The sequence below is a fragment of the Drosophila grimshawi genome, unplaced genomic scaffold, assembly GCF_018153295.1.
Source record: "Drosophila grimshawi isolate 15287-2541.00 unplaced genomic scaffold, ASM1815329v1 contig_1377, whole genome shotgun sequence".
Lineage (NCBI taxonomy): Eukaryota > Metazoa > Arthropoda > Insecta > Diptera > Drosophilidae > Drosophila > Drosophila grimshawi.
In genome coordinates this window covers 18,050,350-18,075,123 of record NW_025062900.1, presented here as the reverse complement: position 1 = coordinate 18,075,123, position 24,774 = coordinate 18,050,350, and the positions used below count along the sequence as shown (strand labels likewise).

The 24,774-nt window shown below is 41.0% G+C and overlaps 2 protein-coding genes across 9 annotated transcripts; one reads left to right on the top strand and one right to left on the bottom strand.

The window, feature by feature from the left end:
- Nucleotides 1-415: 415 nt before the first annotated feature.
- Nucleotides 416-24,686, bottom strand: LOC6570064 (mediator of RNA polymerase II transcription subunit 15). Of its 8 annotated transcripts, none has more exons than XM_032741884.1 (11): nucleotides 24,523-24,686; nucleotides 24,017-24,171; nucleotides 12,588-13,291; nucleotides 11,534-12,258; nucleotides 10,561-11,040; nucleotides 10,430-10,496; nucleotides 9,923-10,154; nucleotides 8,973-9,253; nucleotides 8,511-8,561; nucleotides 8,323-8,451; nucleotides 416-1,215 (listed from the first exon to the last, which is right to left on the bottom strand). In XM_032741884.1, exons 2-11 carry the CDS (start codon nucleotides 24,025-24,027, stop codon nucleotides 1,193-1,195), a joined length of 2,703 nt encoding a protein of 900 aa, XP_032597775.1. In that variant the 5' UTR covers nucleotides 24,028-24,171; nucleotides 24,523-24,686; the 3' UTR covers nucleotides 416-1,192. The 8 variants fall into 8 exon arrangements, with proteins under 8 accessions (XP_032597775.1, XP_032597776.1, XP_032597779.1 ...); XM_032741885.1 differs by having other exon boundaries at nucleotides 9,923-10,106; XM_032741888.1 differs by having other exon boundaries at nucleotides 9,923-10,106; nucleotides 12,951-13,291.
- LOC6570065 lies at nucleotides 19,360-20,334 on the top strand. The gene is made up of 2 exons (XM_001996278.3): nucleotides 19,360-19,427; nucleotides 19,488-20,334. The coding sequence occupies exons 1-2, from the start codon at nucleotides 19,425-19,427 to the stop codon at nucleotides 20,133-20,135; spliced, it is 651 nt and encodes a 216-aa protein (XP_001996314.1). The 5' UTR covers nucleotides 19,360-19,424; the 3' UTR covers nucleotides 20,136-20,334.
- Nucleotides 24,687-24,774: the final 88 nt, after the last annotated feature.

Genomic DNA, 24,774 nt, shown 5'->3' with positions numbered 1-24,774 from the left:
TGTTCAACAAGTCCATTTTAAGAAATAGTATACTCGAAATATATCATCATGACCTAATGTTACAGTTAACCGGTACATGAATATATATATATATATATATATAATATATATGAATATAAATATATAATAACCCGATTATTGAATTTAAATTGTATCTGGATTCACTGAAGTGCAATATGAAATCTACTTAAAGCACTTTAGAATAACTTCATATTGATGTATGTATATAAGTAGGTATATATATGTGCAACAGCTTGGTTTTTGCTACTCTCGGCTTCTCTGTACCTCTGACTATATATATTAAAAGAAATATATGAGTTTCAAATGTTTTATGGTGTTTTCTCTTCATTCATTTTATTGCAGGCTTCCAAGCAGGAGTCATTTTTCATATGATTTCCAAAAAATAAAAACTTGATTTGATTTGTTTTGATATATTTCTTTATTTACTAAAAATGTCACTGCATAAAAAATTACACAACACAAAATATATGATTATAAAATAATAATAGTAGTCAAATAAATTTGATAACACATTCGTATGCATACGAATACCATATGTATATGTATATGTTTTGTATAAATAACTATGACATAAACAAAAAGAATCATGTTAAAAATGATAAAAGTTTTTTTGTGTTTTTTGAAAATCTGTTTGCTGCTTGATGAAGACAACACACAGAGATTTCTTAAACCAATTTTATTTTATTTATGTTATTAATCGTTTCAATATGCGCTTTCGTATTATCCGGATATATTTTATGAATGGGTCGATTCTGTTGTCATTGCGTTGTTTTCGTTTCGTTGTTACCTCCTCAATGCGTCTAAATGTTAATTCACTCGTGTAAACTTTTTACAGCTTAAGAGTTAAGGTTAGTAATGATTCGCTTCGCTAGTGGCTTTCGTAATTTGTGTTAGACGTTTTAGTGCTGCTACCAAATCGCATTAAACAATTGAAAACAAAAAAATAAAGTACATTTCCATGTCAACTGCAATGCTAATAGTGTTAGTTTTAAGAAATTTACTATTAAAAAAAACTGTTACTGCATGGCCCGTTCCCAAGCTATTTGACTGTGGTGATCCTAAGTGTGCTGGTACTTAAACTAAAAAAAACATGTGCATTTAATTGCATCGCTGTATTTGCTGTATAGTCTGTTGTCAGCTATAATTGATTTCTATGGCTTTTGAGAAATAATTATAGATCCGATTGTCCAGGTCCTGAAATAAAGTAAACAAAATCAGAATTAAAAACAAATTCGCAAGCATAACTGTGTACACAAATAAAGCTAACAATAAGAAGTTGTGGAAAGTTGTTTGTCTTCGTTTTTATTTTCGCTTAGTTCGCCTAAACTTTAAAGATATTTAAATCCGAAGACCAGACATACGTACAAAGGTAACTATATACACATAAAACGAAACGGATACAAATGAAGCGGCAAATAATAATTGAAAATTGCAGCAGTGCAAAGCAGCCAACAGAACTTCGAGAGGAAACTTCACCTTTATTGTTTACATTATTTTCTTTTGTTTTTTTTTTTTTAATGCAAATTTTGTCAATATTCTTTAATTTGTAGGGAAAAAGCCATTCATATTCATTATCAGAATCATTCAAATTAACGATTAATTTTTGTTAAGAATATATATTTTAATTGTGTGTAAAAAAAAAAACAAGTTAATCAAATATAAGAAAATAAACATTCAATTATGTATTGTAACTCATGAATGGTTAATGTTACGAACGACTTTTCATTTTATATTGTACAATTTTCTTTGGTTTATGCTCTTTTGATGTTTTATTTGTTTCACTAATGCAAAAATCTTCATTCGTTGTTCAGCATTCTGTTCAAGGTGGAGTTTGCTCTCCAAAATTCGCTTACGAGTTTTCCAAATTTTTGTATATAAATAAAGCATTGTTGAAAGGTATAATAATTGAGTAAAATATTTGCGATGGGACATTTTTGACTATATGTTTCAGTTTGTTTATCTAAATATTGTTTTTAATTAAGCCAAGTTTGAACTATGTAGTAAGGCTCTTTACTACGTGACATCTAAGTTGGGTTAATATCTTGGGCAGCTACAGGAAAATTGTGTGTTAATTGTGTAACATTATTTAGATACAAACCTGGTTAATTTGGATTTCATATTTCAAAGTAATTCAAAGAAAATGTTCGGCCTAAAAATGTGACTATCGCAAATATTTGTCGCAACAAATTAATAATTAAGAAATACGGCACATATAATTATAAATCAAATAGCGGCAAAAATAAAATACATAGAATAGATAGAGAGCAAATTTGAAATATATAATGAAAACATTAAAAAAAAATTAGTTCAAATTTGGGTTTGATATAAATTTTAATTTAATTTAGGTACCTTAGGATTTTGAACGAGTTTTACAAAATCATTGAGTTGATGAAATTGTTTTTTATTGTGGCGATTTGATAGATTTTTGTGGTTTTTGCTTTTTGATATGTTTTCTTTTTTCTTTCGTTTTGTTGTGGATTTTTGTTTTGGTTTTTTTTATTAGTTTTTTCTTCTTTTTTTCGGTAAGTATTAATTGATTCGATTCGAAAGTACATACGAATGTATATATGTAGTTGAATTTAGAAATGACTGGCGAAGATTTTACGCTTTTACTGAGATAACAAACGAACGAGCGAACGAACGAATGAACGATTTTTCTTTGGTTTCAGTTGGTTTATATACATTATACATTATTCATTAGATAGTATTTAGTTAATTAATAGTCTGAGTGTTGTCATATTGTACAATGTGATGTGATGTGAAATGCATTAAATGACCCAACACTTGGCCAGGGCAGTGACTGTTTGCTAGTCGGCCTTGTCCACAAGGCCAAGACACAAAATGCAAGTTGCCTAAGTTGCTACACTACTAAAAACCTATTTTTCTCTTTTTTTATGACCCCTCCCCGCCCCTAGTTATACACAATGAGCTAATCCCTTAATAGACTCCTAGACCTTACGCCAGCTACTAACGGAGCGTTCCCTAGACTGTTGTCTGAAGCACTCGGGACTTTTGCTCCCACGACTGCTCAGTATTTCGGGTGACTCTGTGACCCGCGCCAGATCCCGATTGATGGTCTTGGAGCTGAGGACGCGTGGACACCGCACAGTCCACGGACTGCGTCGCGGATCCTGCAGCGCTCGAAAGGCTTTCGATGGGACAATCTCCTCGCCGCCACTGGCATCGGTCCAGCTGCTGTAATAGTCAGCGTATTCCTTGTCCTGCTTGGGAGTTATGGCCGGTGTGCTGTCCAGCGAGCTATTCTCCACCGAGTCCATTTCCTCGACCAGGGCACGCTTCGCTGCCGCCTGAAGTCGCTCCATGGGCAGATTGTGCAGATGAGTACTGTCGCTCTTGAGCAGCAGACTCTGCACCAACTCGTTCACCAGCTTGTCGCTGACCACGCGCTGTTTGCTGGGCGATGGGCCCACAATCGGTGAGGCGGGGCTATTGGGCGTGGATGGATTGTCCGCATCGATGCTGGTGTTCTTGCGCAGCGGCAGCGAGAGGCGCTCCCGTCGCTGTGTCATCGATTCGGCTTCGGCCAATGCATTGGGATTCTGGCGACGTGTGATGGACACATTGTGCACAATCTTGCGTCTGCTGGGCTTAAACTGGAACTCGTCCGCCTGGCCAGTCTCGCCACCCTCGGGCACATCGTTCTCGTCCTGCAGCAGCTTGAAGAGTCTGGAATGTGTGGCGGCTCGCTGATAGCTCGTCATCTTGCGCAGCTCCGGGAAGCTTTCGGATTCGGTATCGGTCTCAGACAGCTGTCTGTTCATGTCTGTCACTCCGGAGTCATCCTCCTCGATCTCTGACTCGGAGCGCTGTGTGCTGCTGTTGCGGGAAAGTTGTCCCTTGCCACGGCCACTGTCTACGGATAATGATTGAAGGTTCAAAGCCTTGTTGGGTGTGGTTACATCTGTGGTCGGTGGACTAGACTCGAATACATTAATGCGGTCACGCACTGATATTTTAGATGATTCATCAAACTTATTCACACCGAGATCGGGCAGACCGTTCGATAGAGGTTTTCTTTCCTCCTCCGGCTCTGGTTCTGGTTCGACGTAAACCTCAGGCAGTTGTGCCACAGCATTGGTTGGCGTTACACCACCAGCTCTATCTTCTTCCTCGCTATTCATAATTTGTGTAGTATGTTGCTCCATTACGATGCCATCCTCGCCAACAATCTCATATTCGCCTGGGGAGCCGAGTTCGATTTCGTTGGTCTCCTCGGATTCCACGATGACGCTGTTTCGATTGGATTGCGACTTTTGCTGCAATTTCTGCTCATCAATGGAGGTATTAAAGAATGCCATGGCCTGGCGATAATTTTGACGTTTCTGTTCTGCTTCCTCGATCTGATCTTTCTCGGCGCGTTTCTCTTCGATGTCGGCCCAGAAGTCCGGCTCATCGCTGTTCTCCTGCTCCCCATTCGTCTGGTTGTACAACGTCCAGGTACGCACTGTGGCTGGCTCATGCATGGATGCCAGCGACATTGTATCCACATGATTGAGATTGCTTTCTGGTGCCTCAATTGGGCATGGCTCCTCCTCTGTGGGAGGCTCCTCAACGTTTTCATGCTCTAACCCTTCATATTGAACGGCCAGAATTTGCTCCTCTTCGACAACAGGATCGACTATCTCTGGCTCCTCTCCACGTGCTGCCTCCAATGTGGACCACACATCGATATCCACTGCTGGCTCATCGGGCAGCTTGGCCCGGAATGCTTTGGTTTCTACGGGCTTGAAGGGCGTCTCTTCAATGGAGTGTTGTCGCTCTTTGCTTGCCCAGAAGGTCGCTGATTTTTGGAAGGTTACGTCATCATCATCAGGATCGCGATTCGCTTCGAGCTCTGCCCAGAAATCGATTTCTTCATCGGTATCCACCTCGCGAGGCTCCGCCGGGTATTTTGTGGGATCAAATTGAAAGTCGGCTGGTTTGTTGTCTGCGATACATTCATTGGATTTGTTGTCAGCCCAGAAATCGGTCTCTTCTTCCTCGGTAATTTTCTCAATTGGATGGGGGTCTGCTGGCTGGTCTGCCCAAAAGTCCACCTCCACTTGATCGATAGACTCATTTGGTTCGGTTTCTTGCTTTGGAGTCTTCTCGGAATTCGTTTTCTCTACTGCCGCCCAAAAGTCCTCCTCATCCTCTGGCGTTTCTTCAGCCTGTGTTTTTTCTTCTACCACAAAATGGACTTCTGCACACTGAGATTGCGGCAAGTATTCGATTTTAGATTTTAGGTTTTCTGTCCAATTTTTCACTTGGCATACAGTTTCCTTTTTCAGTGGAGTATATGTAACAGTTTTCTTTTTTTTCGTCCATTGACTTTCCTGTGTGTTTTTTTCTTCACTTGCCCCGAAGTCAGTATCTTCTTCCTGTTGTGGCTCAGTCTCTTTGCCCGCAGTTGCAAATGTGGACCAAAAGCTGTTCTTGGCCGCCTCCAATGAGGCCTGGGTCTTGGTTAGATCACACGATTTTGGTCTAGCTGGTGTCGGTTGTGCATCGTTTTCCTTAACTCGCAACTGGACAGTCTCTGTTGGAGCACATTCCTTTGGCTGTTCTTCAACTGGTTTCGTTTCGGGCGTTTTCCAAAAGTTCTTCGACTGTTCCATCATTTTTTGTGCTTGCATTTTAGTGGCCAAGAGTGTGGCAAAGAAATCGAATTCCTCTTTGGGCGCTGCAGCAGTATCCTCAACTTCTTCTGTTGCCTCTAATTTTGCAATATTGTTGGTAAGTCCGCCGTCGAAGACATCAGCCGAGAACTTGTTGCGCATTCCCAACGAGAGGGAAGTGGAAACATCCTCATAGCTAGTTCTACGGCCGCTTGTGAGAACCTTTTCGGCATCACAGAAGTTTTGGGGCATCGAAGATTTCTCCACTGAATTAGATCGCGAGGAATTGGACAAGCTTATTGTGACGCTAACCTCACAGTCATTATCCTCTTCATCATCGCTCTCCACCTTGGCTATGCTGAAGGAGTTGCGCTTGTATTCCAAGCTCGGACGTCTCTCTTCAACCTGTGTGGTGCTTCCCACTTCAACTGTGGCGATATTCTCGTCATTTGAGCTTCGACTAAAGGAGAAGCGCAATGGCAAACGCACCGTAACCGAGTTGGACTCGTCATCATCATCATCCACGTTGCCCTCATTTTGATCATTGTCCTCAATTTGCTGATCCAACGCATCGTCTTCTTCGACTTGGCGATCTCCGAGAGTAGCACTGGAGCCATTGCAGTTAATAACTGTCCTGGCATAATTGCTGCTGCGTTCCAGATCGCTTTCCTCCTCGTATATGGTGCTCAGATCCTCTTCAACAATATAGTCCTCATCGAGATCTTCAATTAGTTCCTCTTCCACCTGCTCTTCTTCCTCGTCTAGCATTTCATCAGCTGTTGTGCCATCGTCATCCTCACTTTCGGAGTCCAGCTGCTCAGCTGGAAGTTTACCAAAACCTTTGTAGACCTGAACATTGGTAACCGACTTAATGGCCTGCAACGGAGATGGGCGACTGGCATGTTTGGGTGTATCTGAGTCCTCCTCATCCTCATCGCTGCTATCGTCCGTGTCGCTATCGTTATCGTCCAGCACAGCACTGATCTGCACTGGCGAAGCATTCTCGCTGGGTGAACGTGCTCCCAGCTCCTTTAGCTGTTCTCCTGCATAGCTTTTCTGCAGTTGCTTTGATAGATTATCTTGGGTATTGCCACCAGCGATTTTATTGATGTTCGCCAGTCGCTGGCTGAGCATATCGATGACCTGCTCCTTGTTGTTGCAAATATTACGCGATTTCGGGCGACTAACGAGCTCCTCTATCTCAACGGAATGCGCACGCTTCGGAGGCTCTCGGGGCTCTACCTTGACATGGTGTTTCATAATGACCTGGGAGGGCACATCATCGGTGCTGGGCGTTATAATAATATCAGGTAGTACACTGCTAGCGTGACTCTCGGTCGAGGTTTGACTGAAACTGGGTGCTACCGGATAGGCATAGGGACCGTAGGGTGGCACAAACTGTGGATAGTTGGGCATTGTCTGCTGGGGATCGTTGGGATTATTTGGCTGACCATAGGCTGGTGGTGGGGGTAGATAATAGGGGTAGTAATATGGATAGGGTGGATAAGCATCGGACTGCTTGCCATCCACCGTTGAAGGCATTGGTGGTGGATAGGGATAGGGATAGGGCCAGTTCACCATTTGGGGTGGCTCCCCATTTGCATGCGGGGGCGGCATATACCAGGGATAGGGATAGCCATAAGCATAGGGAAGGTGCGGTGGCACGGATTGCGAGCGCTCGGGTTGCGTCCGTTGTGGACAAGAACTTTCTGAACTTAGTGATGAATTGGATGAGTATGTCGCGTGAGATGTGCTTGTGTGTGTGTTTGAGTCTGTGTCTGTACTGGTTGGTGGTGGTGTGGGTGTGGCTGATGTGTAACTATGACGTTTATTGATTTTATTGTTAATTTCTCGGTTATGGTTACTATTGCTGTTATTTTCATTATTCTCATTACCATTATTATTATTATTATTTTTATTATTATTATTACTATTGTAATTATTATTAAAGTGATTGTTATTATTATTATAATTATTGGTTTCGTTTAATTCAATATTTTCCAAATCCGAGTCCAGCTCGGGGTGAATTTTATGTTCTGAGGTCGGTTTGGTGCACGGTTATCAAAAATAAAAAAGAAAGAAGAAGAGATATAGACACGGTGAGAGTGCATATTATGTTCAACACACCAACAATTTGGAAAGTGAATGTTTTTTTTTTTTGTTGTTTTACTTTTTATAGTAGATTAAACGATCAAGCAAAAATTACTATTTACAATCGAGTGTGATTATATGTGAGGTGATGTGATAATAGTGAAGCCCTGGGGGTAGATGCTTTATAACGATAAACGAAAGATAGAAATACGTGTATAGATATGTTGAGCTGATCGGTTGTGGATTTCAACATGTATCATACTCAATACCTTTAAAAATAGAAGGGTTGCTTAACTCTTATGGGGTTTCCAACTTTAACAATAAGGCACAAAATATTAAAGTTATTTTTAATAAGGTGAAATCTCTCCATAGAAAATACAATCAAGAACATAATGCAGGTGTTCGTATAAATGTGTATATTTGTGTGTTTTTGTGTGTGTGTGAAAGTTAGTGATGGTTTATATGATGGAATATATACAAGTGATGTTAGCATCGGAGCTAACGTTGGTAGATTGCAATTGTTGAACATAAAATAAGTAAAAACCCAATTTCTCGCAGTGTTTCTGTATTATGGTAACCTTAATACACTTACCGGCATTCTCTGGTGTTGTCATTGCCTGTAAAATCTTAAATGATCGACTTGGTATTGCGCTACCGGTATATTTTTTTGGTTCCAATGCCTGTTGTTCACTAGCTGGTATATATTGTTGCTGGGGTGTATCTGTAGCGAGAAGCAGACGCTCAAACAAAGTCTTAACTTAAACAAAGTCTTTGGCTTACCGTATGGTGAACGCTGTGGTGTAAAGCGGTTCTGTGCCGATACGCCGTTACCTGCAAGAACAAGCGATTTCACAGCGATCTATTAACTGATTCCATTTTTTTACAATTTCCAAACGAGTTTATTCTGCTTAGTAGTGCTGGCAATTTTGATTTAAATTCTATTGCGGTACCGTTTTTATGGTGGACGCACACACAAGAAGCATATTAGTTCTAAAATGTTCCAAAATGTTTTGTTGTGGCAGCTTAAAGCGTTGTAGTATTAGTAGTAGAGGGTAAAGTACCCATTTTAGAATTAGACTAAAGACTAGAGACCAAAAACCCAAAACCCAAAAAACCAGACAAAGACGACAATCAAGAAAAAGGGGAACCGAATTGAAACCGTGAGACACTCTCCAAAGACAAAACCTTACCAGTCCACTTTTGCTATTGAGATGGGGGAAAAGGGCACCGTTCAGAGCTCACCTTGCGGGGACCAAGCTGGAGGCGTACCCGACTGCGACTGATCCTGTGCGATTTGCAGCCGCCTCATTTGCTCAATGGTCGGACTATTGCGCGCCTGCTGAGCGCTCATCTGGCGAGCGAACTGTGGACGCTGCAACTGCGGCGTCTCCAATTCCAAATGAGGCTGCTGCTGCTGTTGTGGCGACTGTAGCCGGGCATCGGAGCTGCCATCGTCCACTGTGTCGGTTATCTTTTGCAATATTCTAAACGATTTCGATTGTATGGGCGGTGAGCGTGGATCGCTGCAAGTAGATATAGGCGTATGTTAGGTTAGGTTGTTGGTTAGCATGCACTCGAAATAATGGCTGAAAACCAAATTACAAATTTTTCTGCTGCTGCTGGATGGGTTGGGGTTAAATTGTTTGTATTTTTTATGAGTGCTTTGACACCGAAAGTCATTTTTCATATGCGAGATTTAATTGTAATGTGCGTTCTGGTGTTGAAAAATGAGCTGATTTTCAAATGCCTTTGCAAATTACCAATGAAATGACAAATACACAATACACACAACATTGAAAAACAGTATCACAGAATCTTCGAGCAGATTGACGAGTGTTTAAATTGTTATTGCGATTGATCCAAGCACTAGTTTGACAACACTGATAAGCACTGATTTGTGTTTGGCGACGGCGACTTTGACTTTACTACCTGAGTCGATTCTTTCTGTAGCGTATCTCAGCCTCGAGCGGACATTGATGCACATACAAATTGTAATTGCCTCTAACAAGTTGTAAGTCGTTAGGGTTTTTTGTTTATTTTATTTTTTTATTGGTGTTGTAAGAAAGCACAAAAATTAATACGCATTAGTGCTGGGTAGTTGTTGTTCAAAACGATTAGTTGTTTAGTGTTGGTAAAGCACAAAGAGTGTTGTAATTGATAGCCTTGGCTTCAAATACACAAACTGTACTTACTTTTGCAGCACAACTGGCGATTGGGAGATGTGTCCGCCTCGTCCTCCTTCGATCGCAATTGGTATAATGCGTGTTGAATTGTTGTTGTTGTTGTTGTTGGCGTAAAATTGTTGCTGGTGCTGCTGTTGGTTGGGCGACATGGCTGCTGTTGCTGCTGCTGCTGCTGGTGGATAGTTGTTGTAACCTTGATCGACAAATTGATTAGCTGAGCGAATTATGTGGCCAGCAGGCGCTTTCGTAGGAAAGAGAGAGTATACATAGACACATATTGATATCGAGATGGAAAGTTACACAATGGACGGTAATACATTCGAGGGGGAGGAGACTCGTAGGATTGTGGAGAGTGCATGGGTTCGCATTCGGGGTATACAAAGGAGGGAACAACTACATATGGTGGGCTCGTTTTAGTGACAAACATTTAGGGTTTAGGAAAGCGCCAGATAGAGTATTTAGGAAACATAAACAAACGCACATAGAACAAGCTGGAGAACTACAACACAAACTTACCACCAAAATTGGGCTGTGCCGCAGCATAGGTTGGCGTTTGCTCCAGCGTAATGGGTATAATGCGCTCCTACAAAGATTCCAATTAGCAAATTGTACAAAGACGACTAAGTAGCCGATTTTTCTTATTTTACCCTGGGTCCACTTTGGTTTGCATTGCTGCTGTTTACATTGGTGTTGATCTGCAGCCGCAGTCCGCTCTGCTGAGCATTTGAGCCAAAGTTTTGCTGTGGAACAGCAGCTGGAGCTGGAGATGAAGCCGTTGCATAACCATTACCCTGTGCCATCATCTGTGGCTGATAAAACGCTGTCGTAGTGCTCTGCACTGGCGCTGGCGCCGACGGCGTTGCCTGTCGCAAAGTGGATGGCACAACATTGCCATTCTCCTCGGGACGTGCCCAGGGCGCCTGCTCCTTGCTCGCCGGCTGAGAACTGAGCCAGCGCAGTGGCTGACCACCAGCCTGCTGTTGCTGCGGCTGCTGTTGTTGCTGTGGCATTTGTCTCATCGGTGAGTCACGGGCACCGGCCTGTTGCTGCTGCTGGAGCAGAAGGCGCTGAGCCTGAGGCTCCGTCGGTTGTGCCAGAGGAGCTATGTAAAGTGAGCCAACGTTGGTCTGCATGGACAAGGATTATAAATATATATGACAATTGCTGCTTGTTGCTTATTCTTTGGGTACAATTTAAAATTAATTATAATACTAACATAACCGACTAGCACTCGCTTCAAGTTCAAAATTCGTGTTTGGCCTTTGGCAGTCTCTAATTTTAGCTGCTGCACACGCGAAATGCGTTCAATGTTCAATTTGCTGTGCGATTCTTTTGTGGCAGCCAACCGAGTTGGTTTAAAAATAAAATGGAATGCTTCCGCTTATGCAGCAACAGCACACAATGAAATGCAGATGTGAGATGCACAAAATTGTTTCTCTTGGCCGCATAACGAAAATAACATTTGTTTCTATCTTCCATCGAACACATTCTTTCATTGAAAATGATGATTGATGATGCTGTTCAAATATTACGCATACGCCATGAGTGTGCCACTCATTGAATCGATCAACATTTTAAAGTGTGGGAACCTATTATGGGTATTACTGACGAGGTACTCACTGGCTTTGCTCCTTGATATTGCGAGTTTTGTTGCTGCTGTGCGTTGAAAACTGCTGCTGCTGGCTCTGTTCGGGCTGGGCTGAAGACATCGCGAGATCGTTGTTGCTGTTGCTGTTGCTGCTGCTGCTGTTGCACATTATTGAAAATGGGCTGCGGATGCGTTGGCTGCTGCTGCTGCAGTTGCTGTGCAGCGGGCTGAGCGCGTTGCGTTCGCCAGGGCACAGTTTGTGCTGCCTGTTGCTGCTGCTGTGGCTGTTGCTGTTGCTGAGCCAGCGGCGAAATTGCTGTGGGCGGACGCGGCTCTTGTTGCTGAGCCAACGGCGAAATTGCTGTGGGTGGACGTGGCTGCTGCTGTTGCTGTTGCTGCTGTGCAAAACGGAAGGGACTCTCCGTGGCACGCTGCTGCTGCTGCTGTTGCACCTCGAAGGGCGAACGTGGACTGTCCGTTTGACGCGTGTAAACATTAACAGCCGGCGATTGGGGCATGGGCACACTGCGGAACTGTTGTTGTGGCTGCTGCTGCGGTGGTGTTGCCGGTGGTGTTGGCTGCTGTAGTTGCTGCTGCTGATACTGCAGTGGCGGCGATTTGGGTGAGGGCGCTTGTGGCTGCTGCTGCTGCTGCAACTGCTGTGTGTAGGGGCTGTAGCTGTTGTTGCCATTGCCATTGCTGTAGTTGTTATAGCCGCCATTGTTATAGCTGCTGGCGTTGTCAGATGGCCTGTAGGCTGCAGGAACAAAAAATCACAGATACGATTAGACTCCTTAAAAGAAAAAACTGTAAGTTGTGATTCAGATTTTAGTGGCGTTAGTGGGGGGAATGCCAATAGATAATGACGCTTGATGTCTGGTGTTAGTCAAATGTCGTTTTAAAGCACCAGAAACCGCTTAGTACATTAGCCGGCGATCAACATGAGGCGAGCGGAGGGCCAAGAACTGTACCAAAAGAACTTCGGCCCACTTCTGTGACGGTGGGATTAGAGAGTGAACCCAAAACCAAACCAAAAAGCCAGCGAATATGATGCGATATCCAAAGTCAATGCTCTGGAGAGCTCACCATCAACGGCATCTTGGCTGATGTTGTTGTTGTTGCTGTTGCTGCTGCCATTGCCGTAGTCACCATTGGCATTTTGGGCTGGCTCCGGCAGGGGACTCTTGGAGCGATCCTTAACATACTCATCCTTCCAGAAGGTGTTCTTCTCGACGGGCGGCGGCACCTTGCGCAGCGCCGCCATTGGATTGGCCGGTATTTTGATCTCCGGCCGAAAGCCAAGCGGTGGCGGCTCAAAACGTTGCGGTGTCGGCGATTTGCGTGCTGCTGCCGGCGAACCGGGTGCACTGCCTCGGCCCGCTGGTGGTGCTAATGTGCTTTGTTGTGGGGGTGGTGGTGGGGGCGCTGCAGCATTGTTACCATTCTTACCCTGTGTCTGTGACTGCGGCTGCGGCGGCGGCGGTGGCGGCAGCACCTGAAAAGGCATCCCCATTGCAGCGGCACCCATGGCACTGGCAGCGCTGCCACCAGTGCCCGAGCCTGGCGACTGCGGCGATGGTCTGTTCTGTTGGGAGGCGCCAGTGGCGCCCTCGGCTTGCGCATTGCGCGCCAATCGCTTGGCCATGCGCTCCGACCGGATTTGGGAGAGATCAATGCCGCCGGGCGTATAGGTGAAGGGTTTCTTGTCTTTTGTCATCATGGCGTTCTGCACACAAGCTGGTGCCTCGTAGCCACCGCCTCCAGCGGCGCCTCCGCCTCGTTGCCCATACCTATACCAGACAATGAGCAAAACAGAGAGAGAGAGAAGGAGAATGATTTATAATTAGCATATCCGAATTTAATATTTTGGTTTTTGGTCATCAAACGGTTTTACGGTTTTCATGCAAATTTTGTGTGATTCCTATTTCTATTTTCGTTTCATTTTGGTTTGTGTACGCCTCCTCGTTTTGCCGTTTATTTATCGAGCTGTTTGTCATAATTTTTGGCTAAGTCTATTGTTATTAACTGTTTAATTTTGACGCTCCATGTCAAGAGCCCTCATTTGTCTGACCACACTTCAAGACCTTTCTTCCACACAGCTTGACTAATGACTCGCTCATCGACAGTTCAATGAGCCAATTTTTTTGTATTGGCAAACTTATGTGTTTATTTTTTGTATTATTATTTTTTTTTTTTGTCAGAGGGAAAGTGAACTGAAGATGGTGCCATAGGCATTTATACCCTCTTATTAGTTGAAGTGCAATGCTGAGGGCCCTAACGGTTGGCAGTTGAAAGTGAGAGTTGGACAGATGAATGGATCTCAGCAAAAAACAGTAATTAAAAAATGATTGTAAAAACATTAATGAACTACCTTGACGGTCGCTTTAACACAGAAGGAAAAATTTATAGTTAAAAGCTTAACTTATTTGTATAATTATACTATTCTAAAGTGATTTGATGAGAAAGCTTGTGAACTGGCTGCATGGGAACAAAATCATAAGATGACTAAATGTATAAAAATGTATTCTTATATACAGATTTGGAAATTTTATAAATTTCGTTACGCATTCTTTATACCCATTCCATATAAAATAAGCTATGCAAAGCCTTGCAGCTTCTAAGAAATATATATCAAATGCTACTTATCACAATTGCAAGCTGGTTCATATATTAAATTAAGCTATTTCAGTGGACTTTGCACATGCGTATATATAAATGTAGATTAGTACGCCATATTTATATACACTCGACAAATATTGAGCATGTAGGAAATGCGCATTGCATTTCCAACAATTAATATCTGGCAGTTTTCTAGGCTTGTCAGGCTTGAATAATGCTCATAACTGCGCTACCTTAAATGGTCAGCGACTATTAACAAACAAATTAAATGTGCAAAAAAACAGTTAACGAATAATCCAACTTGCCATAAATGTAAGGTGCAACTTTAAGGCGCCATACACAGATGCCTGGCTGGCCGATGTCAATGGACGTGAGTGAGTCGTGAGAGAGATAGAGCAGGAGAGGAAGAGGAAAGATTGAACAGAAACTAACTGAACGACCTTACAATTTTGGTTAAATGTGGAAAATGATGGAGCGATAAACTTTAGCTAATAACTAAATGCGACTAATCAATGACAAGTTCACGTCTTTAACTGGCTGCGCATAGCTGGCCATAATTTGAGATGATTTAATATGGTCAAGTAGCATATCAAAGTTGGCATTTCTGCAGTAAACAATCTGTAAACACAGGCATATATATATATATATATACATATATCTGTATGCTTAATTAGTGCCGCCTTTGTCATCGACCGCAGGCAGTTACGTCACGGCTCGACTTGGATTTGGATTTGCATTTGACATTGATGCACTCGCTCCAATTTGCATGTAAAGCGGATTGTGGGATTGCCGCACTCAAGAGTTGTGGGTGCTTTTGCAATACTGTCTGCGGTTTGCCTTCGCATTTGCGGTTAACCCCAACGAGCCTCAAGTGATGGCAACACTTTTGCTATGACAATCACTTGGCAATCGGTACACACTGGGCCACATCGCATCACCTGTTCCTGTTCGCCTGACCCACTTAGCCAAGTTATTAAAAGCGAATCAGTCACGCACCGTCCATGCGTATGTGTGTTCTATGTATGTGTCTCTCTTGTTGTTTGTGCACATAAAAACTAATGAAGCTGACAGGCGACAAGCTAACAGACCACCACATAAACAGACCATCAGGCCATCCACTGGCCAACAGGTCAGACAACTTTTCAGAACCTCCAATACGAGCCGGAGAAAGAGAGGGGCAATTCATGGCCAAGAGAGACACCTGCCCATCACTTTCTTTTGGCATAACTGACTGGCCATATAATGATGCTTAACGGGCCTATGTTTTAACAGGCCTCAACAACAACATCTTCAGCACTCAGTTTTAATTAACAAAATGTCCACGCTCAATGCAACTAAATTAAGTAAATTACGAAGAGGAAAGCGCACAGCAAACATGCACACAGAAATTGCTGATTTCTGATTAAAAAATAAAGAAGTTTAATTATGTTGTGTCTTTCTTAACTATTTTGTATAACACTTGATAGCATACTGTTAAATTATGGTTTTATTTCAAGTCTTTCAACTTGTTTTTCAACTTGCAATTATCAATTTACAATTTGAAAAATTGAAAGTAATTGTAAAAACTTGAACATCAAATGCGTAAATACTCATTATATTTCTTCAAAAGAAAATAAGACTGAACTATAAATCATTTTGTAATATGATTTGAAGAAAAACAGTTCTAATAGTTTAATAGTTTTGTTCGTCCTTCCATCCAACTGTCGTCATAGACCATTATTTATTTCATTTTTTTTTTACTCACACGTGCCTAAAACAAATAAAACACTAAAATCGGTTTTTTGAAAGAAAAATATATATAAATATGAAAACTTTTTAGACACACACGTTATATCTGATTAGTAAAACTGAAAAATTGAGCACAAAGATCAGACGTCACTGCCTGGTCTGGTGACGTCAATCTGCCAAAAAAATTGGCATCAGATCCCGCAATTGAAGACTGCTCTGGTTTGGGGAAGTAAGTAGAGCATCATCTGATCTTGACAGTGTCGGCAATTAAAGTGTCAACTTGGCACCAGGAGGAAGTGTCAGTAGAGTGCAAACTTAGTCAGAAGCAATTTAGGAATAGCTGGCATTCAATTAGCCAGCACATTTGACATAGTTCACTTATTATTTGCATGTGATTCATTGTGACATTTGCAATTTGCATACTAAGCTAAAAATAACAGCTGTAATTTATATATAACCATATCCATAATAGCTATATATGTGTATACATGTAGTATGCGACATGAACAGATGAGAAATATGCCAAAAATAATATTGAAATTGTGTTTGGCTCCCCAGGCCATTAGCAGCTGGCATGCGTGAGGAGAAAACAGCAGAAAAGAAAAAACATATGCAAAAACATAAATAAACGATGAAGAAATTGTTGAAAAACATCTGTACAATTTACATTTTCACTTTTTGCCTGCATGCAAATGAACATGCAAAAATGTGAAATGCACAACAACCACACGATACCCGGGACCCGGGAGGAAAAAAACTGGATCTAGTGGATCAGCTACTCGAGAAGTTGCCAGTTTGCGCATATTTCAAGATCAAGGGCAGCCAGCACAACAACACACACACAGACACACGCTACCTCAAAGCTGCCACATGCAACATGACATAATGATAGTCATTGTCCGCCTGTTCTGGCCACGGCCTCTATGCCTTTCTGTGAGTCTGTGTGCGAGTCTATAAATAGAGATAGAGCCCGCTACAGGGTGCTCCATGTGAGTTGCACATTCCACAGTGCCTAATCTTGCGTCAGTAACAAAAATATTTACATAGAAATTGTTTCAGTTTTTTGCGCACTCAATCCTTATCGCGCATTTCTGTCATAAATTCTAGATACTTGCACTCGGGTTAGATAGATACTAGATACACTAGATACACCCACCGCCCACTTACGTATCTACAGCGCTTTTCACATGACCATTCGCCATGCCATTCAGCGGCATCTCCAGCTGAAATCCACGATCCTCTCGCACCATATAGGCGGGCAGTGTCTCAATGATGGCATTGGCCTTGTCGTTGTAAGAGCCCAACAATTCCCGATACTTGGAGTATACGACGCGTTTCAGCTGCGGATTCTTGATCGCAGCTGGACTCGGCGATGCTGTGGCACTCATTGTGGAGGTGGCCATTATCTTGTTTTATTTATAAGTATTATTTTTATTATTAGTCAGTCTCAGACACTTTGCATAGCTCACTGGCTCTGTCCGAAATGAATCACACATAAATGTCAATCAATGCGTTGCCGGAAAACTACTGATAACAATCCATCAAGTTCGAGGCGTGAATAAGTTGCACAAGCAAACAATGAATGTGATAATTAGCTGCTATATGCAGCAATGTCTGTTAAAGTTAAGCATTTAACACATTAAACTTAATTTAATTTTGCTGCTGTACTGATGTGTGTTTAATATTTTAAACAAATTATTGCTGAAGCGCAATAAAAACAATGGAAACATAGAAAAGGTAATTTGTGATTATGTATGTGTTATCCACTGGGAGTTAACAGCTCCAGCTCATTTGCCTACTGATAAGCTTAATGTGACAAACGCAAAGCTAAAATAATACATTGTTTGATTGTGCAACCCATTTCCATGTCCGATACCCGTGCAATTATTGACTTTGCCGAACAAAGGGCACGGGAGTCAAGCAATAATAAGAAAAATAAGACCTGAAAGACCCAAGCTACTGAGTCAGTCGATCGCCTGATCAATTGACTGGTGGCAACGATCTAAGCAATACCAAGACCTTTGGCAGTCTGATGAGTCATAATCATAACAACACAGCATCAATTTGGGCATCTTTATCGTGAAATAGCGTAAACTATGCCGGGTCGGCTGTGCTGAATGTGTGGCAGCTGTTCTGTGTATCTAAAAGATACGTTTTAATTTTCGCTCACGCGTATTTTGTATTATGTATTTTTAGATATGAGCTAAAGTTTGACCAAATAAACAAAATACAAGAAAATTGCGACATTTGCTACGGTTGCTTGGCATTGATTGGACATCTGTGAGAAATTACACAGTTAGTTAGAGCTTACAGCGGCCGTTGTTAATTAACACTCAAATGCTTAGAACACACACAGAAACACCGTTCAATCGTTTGAATAGAGGCGCGTCGCGAATGTATCTCGAAGTTACGATAATAGTAGTATCTGTATCTGAAGCGTACGATGCGACTGCATACGGCAAAGTCTCGAAGTGCTTTGAAGCCAAGTTCGTTTGACTCGGCGACTTCGACGCCAATATCAGCGTCAACGTCGGCGTCAGCGTCAACGTTGGCGTCTACATCGACGTTAGCAACTTGTTGCAGATACATTTGTGGCAGTCGCCGTTGTTACAACTGCCGCAAAAGGAAAACCGAGTGTATGACAAACGTTCGGCCAGCACGCGGCAATGGCGACGACTGCATCGGTTGCGGCAGTTGTAGCTGCAACATACAAGATACACGGCCTGCTTGACTGCCTGCTTGCCTGCCTGCCACACTGTGAAGCAATTTATATGTCTGTCAATTCGATGGCAAGTTGTTGGACGGCCGCCGCGACTGGCATTTCAAACGCGGCGACAAATTTAAAGCTTAACGCCAAACGCTTTTGACTTTTGGCTCCGAGAGTATCTTGTAGTTTGTTTTGTATCTCGTATCTTGCATCTCGTATCTGAGCCGTAATTGTTTTCGTTTGGTAGTCATGTCGTCTGCTTATTACTTTTGTATCTTTTCATAATTAAAGCAACATTTATCGCCGCTCCCGACTTTTGTTTTTCACATTTCGTTATCTCCACTTTTGGCTCACAGCTCGTAGAATTTACGCGTTTTCTTTTGCCAAAAATGTTTTTCAGGTGCGGAAATATGACATAGCCGTCTTGAGATACAAATGAATTTGTCAACTGATAGTGCCATACTTCTTATCAGTTTGCTCTTCACCCATAAACACAGTTACTACCTAACAAGCCCCATGGAAAGATTAAAGCAACCTTTAAAAGATGCAATTATTGCAAGCGAAAAATAGATTAGATTTGTATTCACAGTAAAGCTACACTGGGCAACAAAATTTTGTTAAGCGAATTTTGCAGATTCTTTCGAATTTTATTTACATTTGTTATCAGCTGCATTTCCTTTTTTGAACTATTGAAAATTAATAAAGTAAAGTTCACTTTGACTTAACTGTCAAATGAATTATGACTTAACTGTCAAATGAATGATAGTTGCATATTTTTTTGGTTGTAATTGTTTCTGCCAACAAACTAAAATTTCGACGATAGAAAATTTAGAGAAAATAGTTATTAAACCTAAAAGCATTGTTAAACTATGGTAAGTCATATTGCCAGATGCATAATCATACACAATCGATGACTGGGAGATTTCGCACAGAACGCCAATTACCAACTTGATTACATTGAGGGCATTCCCGCCAAATGTCCTGTGATTGGTTGCCCGGCCCAACTGCCACCGCAGCAGTTGCTTGCGCATCTGCTAATGCTTCATCGCCCCGAGGACTCGATGCAGGAGTTGGGCGACGAGTGGCAAAACATTTGCGAACTGGACTTGTTCGAGCTAAGCCCTGGTTCTAATCACGTCGTGGACGCGATAGCCTATGCCGGCTCAGGCAAGGCGAACCGCAGCCGTCCCATTGGGCAGGAGCTGCAGCTGTTGCATCATCTGCCCATTCTAGTTATGTTGTATGTCAGACCGCCTAAAGTAAATGTGGAGCAGCAGTATATACTGTATCTAGTCGCTCCGGTCGCCTCCCGCAGAGTGAGGGCCCATGTCAGTCTGCTGAGTGAGTGGGATGGCAGTGAGTTGCGTGGAATGCGTTGCCTGCGCAACTATTTGGACGCACCTCTAAACGATAGCGAGGAGCTGCTGCACTGCAACATGGACTATCTGATTTACAAGGCAACGGACGTTTGGAAGCACTCCACCGCCGGCGCCATGTGCACAATTCAACTTAGTGTGGTGCTGCTCGGCGAGCCAAACTTGTTCGAGGTGCCTGATGACCAGCAGGAGCAGTCAGCCTAACAACAAGAGCCACTCAGTGAGTCATGTGTGGTGGCTGAAAACTAACAGCTGGGCCGCAACCAACAGAAAAAAAGAAAAAACTATTCGAGTCCATTGACGCAGACTTGTGATCTGAGTGCCTGTCAATAATACTTTGTTGTTGTTGGTTTTGTTATTGAATGAAACGCTGCTCAACTGTCAGAAAATTGTTTCGACTTATTATTCATTCAATAATTTCTTGGCGTTCCCAAAAGTGGGTCAGACGCACAGCTAGATACCAACCAAATAGATGCCACACACACTTACCACATTAATACACATGGGCAATAATCAATCAACAAGCCTAATTAGATGGCCAGAGGGGCATTTTCATAGTTATTGACTGCATTGTTGGAAATCGATAAATGACTGGGAAACTCTTCTAATTATGTGTAAAATGTTATTTTTCTGTTTCAACACCATCTTTTAAATATTTCCTTCTTCTTTTTAACACTTGTTGGCCTAATTTGCCTGCTTGGAACGTTCTTGAATGATTTGCCTGTTCAATCTATGATGAGTTGTGGGGCAATACTCGATAGCTTGCAGACATAAAAAAGTGTTTTTTTCTTTTTGCTTTTCAGAGACAAGCCATTTTGGAAATTTGGATTTCTAAATTTAATATTAAAAAACAATAATTTGCTGGTTCTGTAAGTTTCCGCTGTATTTCAGGCTAACGCCAGCCCGTCTGTTTAAGGCAATCATAAATTAAACACACAAACGACGTTTCAAATAAAATATTGTATATATACAGTATACATTATAAACAAAAATAAACAAAAAAAAGCCAATCAATTCGCACAAAATCGTATCTGAAAATGCACAATAAAGTTGTCAAAATTTATGCGCCATTAACAATGGTACAAAAGAAAAACGAAAATGAGGAAAAAACTGAGTTAAGTACTGCGAAATAAAAAACTATTCCAAATCACACCCACGCACATCAGTAAAAAACAAAAAAAAAATAAATACAAAGCACTAAAACAGCACGAGCATTTATTAAAATACGATTTTAGCCCGTATTCTTAGTGGGCTTTTAATTATTATGGTAATTTATTTTGTATGTGAATCATGTGCGACCTTGAAATTAAAAGTTAAGGGAAATTAATGCAAAACACAACAAAAAAAAAAAACAAATATAAATCGCGCAACAAGAAATTGACAGTCAACAATTGAATCCGCTAAGCAGAGCTCATTCCTCATTGATTTGCGCTTTCTACGACTGAGTCTCTGGTCTCCGGTTTGTGGTATGCAATAGCAACCCGTTTTTCATTTGTCATTGGACCTGGCCTGGACCGCATTGATTGCATGACATGAGCACATCAGACAGCCTGGCTGCTTTTTGCCTGGTTGTCTTGCTGACTGGAATCATAATTATTTATATTAATCTGGCGGGTCACCACCGTCGCGACTTAAGTGAAAGTAAAGTCTGCGCCCAAAATCCAAACTAAAGTTGCAAGTCCGATTCCACGTCGAAGACGAAGTGGCAGCCAGCGCCTGTTGCACAATATAATGCGGCTATATTTCTTCTTCAGCTGAGATATGAGTATATTTTATTTATTTATTTACTTTTTTTCTATCAATTTTCCGACCATGGCCACATGTGGCTTGACTGTCAGCCAGTTGGTTGGCCCCGCCAGCAGTTTTTACATTTTGTTTTCGAATTTGAGTAGCAAACAAATTGTTTTGTATGCTCTTTGTGTGTGCTGTGAAAAATTGCAGCGATATTGATTTGAGCAAATGAAAAATTATGCCAGCAAATTGTTTTTGTGGAAATTTGAATAATGTGCAATTACACTTTCGCTCAAACAAAGCAAAATAAATGATTACTAGGTTTTTTTCTTCATAGAGCAGCTGTGAATATTTTGAATTATTCACCAAGTACATAAAGTCCTTAAATTTTTATTGTTACTTATAATCTTCGTTCGTTTCTCTTTATTTGCCTTGTGGTGATTTATTCCGTTTGTGAATTTAAAGGTATGAACATTTCACGGTCATTTCGCATGCACTTGAACCCAAGCGCAAATACTGTGACAACAACAACCACTGCTGTAAAAATCCCACTTAAAATGTTGAATGCAAAAATGCGTAAAGTAAAGTAAATAAATTCACACCTGATTTACGTAACTCACAAAAAAGAAAAAAAAAAACCAGCAAAGAAGTGTCAAAATAATTGTCGGTGACACAAATCAACTTAATGCATCACAAGCATCATCGTCAAATACACCGTCGAACATAAGAGATACACAAATTTAGTGCATCAAAACAAGTTCGCACAAATCGCACGAAATTAATGGATTTTTGTGCATTTGATATTTTGTTTTGACGATTTATGAATGTTATGGCTGACATGAAAGGGGCGAAATTGTATTTTGCTACCAAAGAAGCAGCGTATGATTGATGATAGACGCTGAGTGTTAGAATTATGATATGACGTATTGTTGGGAAGAATACATTTAAAAGTAGAATTTCTTAGCTTTGAAAGACAAATTTCTGTTATAATATATATATCTTGATGTCTAAATTACATCTTGTTAATGATCAGGAATATAATAAAAATAAATAACTAAGAAGATAAATATAAGCTATTCTATTCTTCTAAAATTGTATTTTTCTTTTCTCTTTGTCTTTCTGCGAAACGGGTTTTCTAGTACATGAATTTGACCCAATTTTCACAATATATTTTCGAATTTCGCAAAATATTTTGTTGACGGCCGTTGAGAATTTATGCGAGACACATCAACGTCAACAAAGAAATGCAAAAAAAAAAGTAAATCGGCTCTTTCACAAAAACCTCAAAAAAATGAAATGCATTTCTATGTCAAATTCTTGAGTATTCAAAAAATTTTTTTTTCACTTTTTAATGTGCGTCCAATATCTAAAGTTCGTCGCACAAAACTTCCGGTGCTGTCGCCAGCTAAATTTGCAACACGTGTGCTAAATTTTTATAAACCGCATAAAATTCGAATTTTAAAGGCAGGGTGAACATTTAACGGCAGGAGGGGTTTCATGAATACGCCGCACACAAAGTCAAGCGATGCTCAAAATTGAGAAAATTACTAAATTAATTCGTGTGAATGTGGGAAAGTAAAAGAAAAGTGGGCATGTGTCGCCTGCCAAAAAGCGCGTGCAGTCTCGAGGGCTGCCACAGAAGCGACGAGGGCAGGGGATACAAAAATACAGTGGCAGTGTTGTTTCCTCCGCCTCCGCCTCCGCCCCCGCGCTCTGGGCATGGGCGTAAGTGTGGGCGTTTGCTGGCCTTCAAATTTTATATGAACCTTAATTGTGTGGCTCTTGTACATGTGTATTTCGAATGCGTATATATGTATATATTTATGGGCATACATATAGAAAATTTTGTTCACATATGTTTTATTTATTTCAGCGAAAACACAAGATTTTTTGTTCAAATTTTGCCGGGCGCGAGGTTTTCATTATTTCAGAGCTTTAGCAAGAATAGCAGCTGCTTCGAATTGTATAAATTTTCTCACTGGACTGGTCTGACACTAACAAGAAGTTGTGAAATCAAAAAAAAAAAAGAATTAAAATTAATAGAAAAATTCAATTTAAATTTGTCTCCCAAATGATGAAATAACCATAACATAAATGATGAAATAATAATAACTGTCATACATTAAAAATACAATTTTACTTAAATAATTATATTTCTAATAAGATTTTTCCATTTTCAGAAACGTGTTTTATTTGATTTCAGAAATTATTGCATTTAGTGTTTAAAATGATTTGTAGCGAATGTCATGTTCTAAATACCATTTAATTATGAATTAGTGTTGAATTAACTGTGTCTCCATTCTCTATTTCTTAATACAAAATTTAAATATTCTTGCAATTACTGTGGAACTTACCCAGAATTCATTGCTTTTTAGATTTATTTCCTGTTTGTTTGGACTTAAATTTTGTTCTCACTTCGCACAGAAAGCAATAACTCGTAGTCGTATTTTTGGTTGTTATTTGCACTCAATTTCTACGAAAATATTGCCAATCTATGCACATAGAAACACTGAAAATTTATAGAAAATTGAAACAGTTGTTATAAATCAAGGGTCTTTTGCTTCTTTGTTTAAGTTTCGTATTTTCGCACAGAGATCACGCCTTCTTATATAACATCAAATTCAGCAACGCGAGCGCGCAATCAGACACACACACACACACACACACACACACTCACACACACTCACACACACACACACACGCATTTAACAGATAGTTTTATAGCATATTTAGTTAGGTCAATCAAACACGGTTATTCTTTTGGATTTACAAGAGTCAGTATGAAAAACCTTTTTCACAATTTTCGCGCAAGAATTTTGTAATTATCTATTTTTAAAACGCGACACGACGCATTGCTCACTTTTGCCAGTGCTGCAGACTCAGCGAATAGATCTATATATACCGCACTCGGCTATATAGACAGCTAAATAGATAGATGGGTAGATATATGTTAGTTTATAGTTGATGATTTCTATTTCGGATGGTTTTCTCGTTTGCAACGCGTTCAAGTTAGCAGCCCAAGTCGCACTGAATTCGCACACGAAATTTTCTTGGCCGAAAAGCCGAAAAATTCACATTTCGAAATGAATTTCCTCTATATATTTCGGGTCTC